General features: G+C 44.9%; 1 protein-coding gene across 3 annotated transcripts in view; it reads left to right on the top strand.

The window, feature by feature from the left end:
• The window catches only part of pde3a (phosphodiesterase 3A, cGMP-inhibited), a 328,346-nt gene extending 322,355 nt beyond the window's left edge, over positions 1-5,991 (top strand). For all 3 annotated transcript variants that reach the window (XM_055652876.1, XM_055652875.1, XM_055652877.1), the window contains one exon: positions 4,862-5,991. In XM_055652876.1, coding sequence (XP_055508851.1) covers positions 4,862-5,169 — 308 coding nt within the window. In that variant the 3' untranslated portion in view covers positions 5,170-5,991. The remainder of the gene's footprint in view (positions 1-4,861) is intronic.
• Positions 5,992-7,319: the final 1,328 nt, after the last annotated feature.

The raw sequence follows: 7,319 nt of genomic DNA, 5'->3' as shown, positions 1-7,319 counted from the left end.
TGAATGGCAGCAGTTTAGAGTTCATCCCCAAATACTTTCTGATTTCATGTCCAATCCCTCTGATTAAAGATTCCCCCACCTGCTGTTTCATGAGTACCATCACTTGATGCATCCCACATTAGATATCCATGCATTTTAACCCTCTGTGGTTTACTTTGAGTTGTTAACTACCTTTCAGTCTGTATCCATCTGTTTTCATCCTGCAGCATAACAATAGAGGTTGTTCTGTTCATTACAAGTTCTTTCATCCCAATCATCTATTGACCCCCGCAACAATATTGATGCCATAACATCTGTAATCTTTAAGTTGACGCTATCCTAATGTCCCATCAAACATATATTGGTTCATCTATTAACTTATGAGATTCAGATATTTATTAATAACGAGTCATAATTGACATGGCTAATAAATTTCATATATATATATCGTATGATCTACATATCATGTGAATGTTTACAATCAATAGGATTATGTGTTTATTGCAAAATGTCATCAAGTCTATATCTACCCATATCATGTTATGTAGTTACAATCAATCCCCCTTTTTTATTCGGCCAAAATTACAATCTATAACTATCGTTTCATCAATATTTCCATGCTAACTTGCCTAATGCTCTCTCTGCTGGCTTATGATTTTTATTCCTTCCGGGGTTTTTAAGGTGTCATAAACCTCCCAGTTTGATCCTCACAGTATTTATGTCACACATAGCTCTCAATCTATAGGTTACAATCAATAGGCTTGTTTATTGCAAAATTACAAGTCTATAACTATCCTTTCATCAATATTTCCATGCTAAATTGCCTAATGCTCTCTCTGCTGGCTTATGAGTTATTCCTTCCGGGGTTTTTATTGGGCCGGATCAAGTTTGATCCGTAAGGTCACCTCCCACGCTATTCCCACACTAATACTCACCACTTTATGGCCTCTCGAATCCGAGTAACTTCAGTATTTGACAATCCATGAGCCAAAACAAATGGAGAAGAGGTCTCTGATACCACATGCCAAGGCCTGGATAAGCTAATGGTAACACTCCAACACTTACCATCAATTGAGAGAATTAAAAATATGTTTTCTTAATGGAAATTACTTAATGCTGCCGGGATTACAGAGTTTCAGCGACAAGGGAAGTTGGATAAACTCGGATTGTTTTCCCTGGAACGTCGGAAGTTGAGGGGAGACTTGATAGAAGTATATGAAATTATGACGCACAGATAGGGTAGACAGTCAGAACCTTTTTCCCAAGGTGGAAATGTATAATACTAGAACGCATAGCTATAAGATGAATGGGGAAACTCTAATGGAAATGTGTGGGGCACGTTTTCACACAGAGTGGTGGGGGGGCTGGAACAAGCTGCCAGGGCCGGTGGTGGAGGCAGATACGGAAGAGGCTTTTAGATAGGCACATGGATATGCAGGAAATAGATGGGTATGCATCATGTGCAGGCAGATGAGGTAACTTGGTATCATGCTCGACACAGACATTGTGGACCGAAGGGCCTGTTCCTTTGCTATCCTGTTCTATGTTTAATGTGCCGTGTACATTTGATGCAAACAATAGTATTATTTAAGAAATAGACATATCGCCTTAGTTTCACTTACAGTCTTAGACATAGAGCTACTGTATGTGGCATAGAAACAGACCCTTCGGCCAGGGTTTCCAACTGTCCCGTATTAGCTGGGACATCCCGTATATATAGGAGCAAAGAGGTCCTGCAGTTGTACAGAGCCCTAGTGAGACCACACCTAGAGTATTGTGTGCAGTTTTGGTCCCCTAATTTGAGGAAGGACATTCTTGCTATTGAGGGAGTGCAGCGTAGGTTTACAAGGTTAATTCCCAGGATGGCGGGACTGTCATATGAAGAGAGAATGGTGCAAGCTGGGCTTGTACACTCTGGAGTTTAGAAGGATGAGAGGGAATCTCATTGAAACATATAAGATTGTTAAGGGCTTGGACATGCTAGAGGCAGGAAACATGTTCCCGATATTGGGGGAATCCAGAACCAGGGGCCACAGTTCAAGAATAAGGAGTAAGCCATTTAAAACGGAGACGAGGAAACACTTTTTCTCACAGAGAGTGGTGAGTCTGTGGAATTCTCTGCCTCAGAGGGCGGTGGAGGCAGGTTCTCTGGATGCTTTCAAGAGAGAGCTAGATAGGGCTCTTAAAAATAGCGGTCAGGAGATATGGGGAGAAGGCAGGAACGGGGTACTGATTGGGGATGATCAGCCATGATCACATTGAATGGCAGTGCTGGCTCGAAGGGCCGAATGGCCTACTCCTGCACTATTGTCTATTGTCTATAGGGCTAAATTGGTTTGTCCCATATGGGACCGCCCTTGCCCCGTATTTGACTGCTACTACTTGGGTCGAGGGGACTGTCGGGTCGGGGCGCTGCGTCCGGCCCCGCCTCAGTCCGTCCCAACGTAGTGCAGCCCATGGAGTGCAGCAGCAACACCTCACCCGTGGCCCCATCGGTCGGCAGCCCGGCCAGCTGTCCCGCCTTAGGACCTTCGCTTACCGCCGACTCCATCACCCCTCCTTCTCATCGCCGATCATCGGTTCATGAGTTGGGTGGGGTGCTGGGCCAAAACTCCTCAGCTGGCCCGCCGGCTGGGCTTTGCGTGCAGTCTAGCACCCGGGCCAACTCATCATTCACTCAACCACGGCCCAGTCGGTCAATGAATTGCCGTCGGGAATTTGTCCCTTATTTCGACCTTGTCCCTTATTCGGGAGTGAGAAGGTTGGCACCCCTACCTTCCGCCCACCATGCCATGCCCACCAAGTTGGCATACTGGGCTAGCCCCATTTGCCTACTGTTATCCCATAGCCCTCTCAACCCTTCCCATCTATGTACCTGTCCAAATATATTTCAAAAGTTGGAATTGTATCTGCGCCTATGATTTCCTCTGGCAGTTCATTCTAGGTACTGACTACCCTCTGATTGGAAACGTTGCCCTTGAGGTCCCTCTTAAATTTCTTCCCCTCCACCTTAGTTCTAGCATCCTCCATGTTGGGTAAAAGATTGAGTGTGAGACTTACCTTTATCATCCACATTGGATATCTCATGCTTGTAGTTTAGTTTAGTTTAGAGATACAGCATGGAAACAGACTCTTCGGCCCACCAAGTCTGCGTCAACCATGGATCACCCACTCACACCAGTTCAATGTTATCCCACTTTCTCATCCACTCCCCACACACTAGGGGCCAATTTACAGAGGGCGACTTAATCTACAAACCCGCACGTCTCTGGGTTGTGGGAGGAAACCGGAGCACCCGAGGTCGGGAATCAGGGAATCACGTGGCCCCAGGGACTTGTGCAGACTGCACACAGACACCACTCGAGGTCGGGAATGAACCTGGGTCTCTGGCGCTTTGAGGCAGCGGCTCTACCCGCTGTATCACTGTTCCTCCCGCACTTTGTGCTCTGCTCAAGATTCCAGCATCTCTAGTTTCTTGTGTCTCCATCTTGTCTCCACTGTTGAGTATGATTTGCCTCAGTCTTTAATTCTCTTCTACACCGGCTCCATGGAGCATTGAATTTCCCGATCTTTCAAATATATATTGGCCTCGTCTTTAAATACCTGATCCAATGATCCAGCCTTCACCAAACTTCAGGGTAGAGAATATCACAGCTTCTCCAGCCTCTGCAAGACAAAATGTCTACACTATTCAGTTTTAAGATGGAGACATAAGGAACTGCAGGTGTTGGTTTACAAAAAAAAACACACAAAGTTGGATGATGGTTGGACAAAGGTCAGAAATGAAAAGACAGGGGCGACACAGTGGAGCAGCAGTAGAGTTGCCGCCTTACAGGACCCAGAGGCCTGGCTATGACCCTGACTATGGGTGCTGTCTGTGCGGAGTTTGCACGTTCTCCCTGTGGACTTACTCTGGGTTCTCCGGTTTCTTCCCACACCTCATAGGTTTGTAGGTAAATTGCTTTCTGTAAATTGTCCCTAGTGTGTAGGGTACAACTTGAGTATGGGCAATTGTTGGTTGGCAGTCTTGGTGGCCCAAAGTACCTGTTTCCACACTGTATCTCTAAAACTAGCACTAAAACGCCAATCAATATTTAATGAGATAAGGAAAAAGGAGAGAGGGGACATCAAATGTGAAGCCCGACGAAAGAATGTAGGTGGAAGGGGATGAGGAGGAAGCAAATGGGAGAGTATCTCTAAAGTCTAAAGATGCTGCATCACAGTTTGAGCTCTTCCAGGACATATAATTTTTCCTGAAATTAGTAAATGTTAGCTGGATTGCCTGGAATAGTCAGTAGTAGAATCCCTTTCATTGACACTCAAGTTATTGATGCATTTGTACCATTTAGGAAAAAAAAACCCAAAGTGTTGGAAGAACCCAGCAGGTCAGGCAGCATCTGTGGCGGGAATGGACAGATGACGTTTCCGGTCGGGACCCTTCTTCAGATTGTAGTAGGGGGGGAGGGAAGCTGGAAAAGAGAGACGGGGGCAGGGACACGGCCTGGCAAGCAACTCAGTGGGTCAGGCAGCATCTCTGGAGAAAAGGAATAGGTGACGTTTTGGGTTGGGACCCATAGACCAGCATGTGTAGTTCTCCCCACACAAGTGATGGGTGAGGGTGGTGATTGCCAGATGCGTGGGGTATATGAGGCTTTCTCCCTCTTCCTACTACAAATCAGTTCTGAGGAAGGTTCCTGACACAAAGACGTTGCACATCCACATTCTTTGGAGATGCTGCATGACCCGCTGAGTTCCTCCAGCACTTTGCCCGTCTATTTTTTTTAAATTGTAAACCGGCACCTGTGGTTCCTTTTGTCCATGAGTCGAATCTAATGTTGCGGATGAAAACAATTTCACTTTTGTGCTTCGCCCCTCTCCCAAGGAACAGGACGGGCGCGATGCGGGAAGCAGGGCAAGGTCTTCTGCCAGATCATGCAGCACCTGATGGACAACCACGAGATGTGGAAGAAGGTGATTGAGGAGGAGCAAGAGGAGCGGAGGAAAGTGGAGCCGGAGAGCCCGGACCAGTCCTCGTTGCTGCAGAGCTCAGAGACAATCCAAGCCATCACTGAGGAGGAGGAGGAGGAGAAGGAAGAGAAGAATAGTGAAGGATCACAACGGAAGTCTGTGCCACTCAGTTCAATCACAACCCTAACCCAGGACACTTTAGAAGGCGATAAAAATGATTGACCTGCGGTGCTGACTTTTATTTTATTTTTGTTCCCAGCACACTCTGACACAATACTGTAGATGTGTAGGACAAGGTGCCTACAGCTGTGATGACATTATACAGAGCCGCAGCCAAGACTGAATGAACACTCTGACGGAGGAAGCCTCTGTAATGCATCACCCGCTGATTTAGACTGTAAACACACAATTGCTATCAGTACAATTCCGGTGCACTTTCTCATTGAGCTGTCTTGTTTAATATTGCTTGATACACACGTATGTAACAAACAAAAACACGCAACAACTGTGAGTATCAAATGAGGGATGACTTACTTGTGAAGCGTAGGCTTTGCAAAAAACATCGCTGTGGTGTTACATCCGTAACCTTTGCTCTACTTCTGAGCGAAAGTCGATAGCTTTATCAGTATTCTGATACAGCCTGACGATATATATTTTTTTGTGTATATAACCTTATAGCTCATTAGCTTTGTATAGGCAACCTCTCGAAGCGTTGCTGCAGTACTTGTACATTGCCAAAACACCTTGAACAAATGTTTTAGAAAAAGCCTGGCAGACACACGATGGGCTCATGTTCACTTTATAAAGAGTACCTACTACAAGCCAAACTCCTAGTCAAGAATTTATATCCATTTTGAATATTTTTACTGTTTATTTACATTCAATAATAATTATTTGAAGAAGACGACAGGTTATTTGTAGATACAAAGAACGTTTTCTAATGGCTTTTTGTATATAGCGAGCTCTTAAACCAGTTTTTTTTGTGATTTTGTAAAGATGACTATGAAAAGTTCACACTTAAAAATACATTCTTGTGATACTGTCAGAACTTAGTACCTTCTTACGCCATGCAGGTATGATTGCGTTTGTTGCCATAGATGGTTGATTTCTTTAAAAATGTTGACGCTTGGGATTATTTTCGCAGCAAAGTTAATTCTGAAGAAACTGTTTACTACTGAGAAGGTGCGAGGATTGAGAGGGAATTGGAAGAGATGATCTCAAATTTAGTTGGGCCAGTTACCTGCACATTTTAGACTGTGTGACTTTGTGGTGGTGAGGATTGCCTCATGCAGTTTAACTCAATGCATGATTGATGCATTGAATACTCTATCGGATATCGTCAATCTAACTGCACCTTCATAAGGTCATCAGTTCTAGCAATAGAATTAGGCCATTCGGCCCATCAAGTCTACACCACCATTCAATCATGGTTGATGTATCTTTCCCTCTCAACCCCATTCTCCTGCCTTCTCCCCATAACCCCTGATACCCTAATTAATCGAGAATCTGTCAATCTCCGCCTTAACAATATCCATTGACGGCCTCCACAGCCGTCTGCGGCAATGATTTCCACAGGTTCACCACCCTCTGACAAAAGAAATATCTCCTCATCTCCGATCTGATGGTACGTCCTTTTATTCTGAGGCTGTGGCCTCTGGCCCTAGACTCTCCCACTAGTGGAAACGTCCTCTCCTAGTTCACTATCCAGGTCTCAAACTATTCGACCTTGGGTCAATGGATATGGTAGAACAATGTTTAATTAAAAAAAACAGCAGTGCAGAACCCTGAGAAAAACATCGACAGGCCAGAATTTGCATCTCATCATAAGGGACAAATTCAGTCAATTATATAGATTCGAAATGAGATGTTAATATCGGTAATGGGGGCGGTAGATTTTCCCGTTACTTCATTTCTTTTTAAGGAAATCTGCCATCCTTTTATGACCTGGCTATTTCCAACTCTAAATTGTAGCACAGATTTGGGTTTATTAACGTCACGTGTGGCTCAGCGGTAGAGTTGCTGCCTTACAGCCCTAGAGACCTGGGTTTGATCCTGATTACGGGTGCTCTCTGTACGAAGTCTGTGCGTTCTCCCCGTGACCACGTGGGTTTTCTCCGAGATCTTTGGTTTCCTCCCACACTCCAAAGACATACAGATTTGCAGCTTAATTGGCTTGGAATAAGTGTAAATTGTCCCTAGTGTGTGTTGGATAATGTTAATGTGCGGGAATCGCCGGTCGGCACGGACTCAGTGGGCCGAAGGGCCTGTTTCCAGGCTGTATCTCTAAACTAAACTGAACTAAATGTGTACCGAGGTACAGAGAAAAGCTTTGATTTGCCTGCTATCTAAACATCAGATATACCCATATGTGT

This window comes from Leucoraja erinacea, chromosome 22, assembly GCF_028641065.1.
Source record: "Leucoraja erinacea ecotype New England chromosome 22, Leri_hhj_1, whole genome shotgun sequence".
In the NCBI taxonomy this organism is placed as follows: Eukaryota; Metazoa; Chordata; class Chondrichthyes; order Rajiformes; family Rajidae; genus Leucoraja; species Leucoraja erinaceus.
The sequence above is the reverse complement of the archived record's forward strand: the minus strand, read 5'-3'. Positions and strand labels throughout refer to the sequence as shown.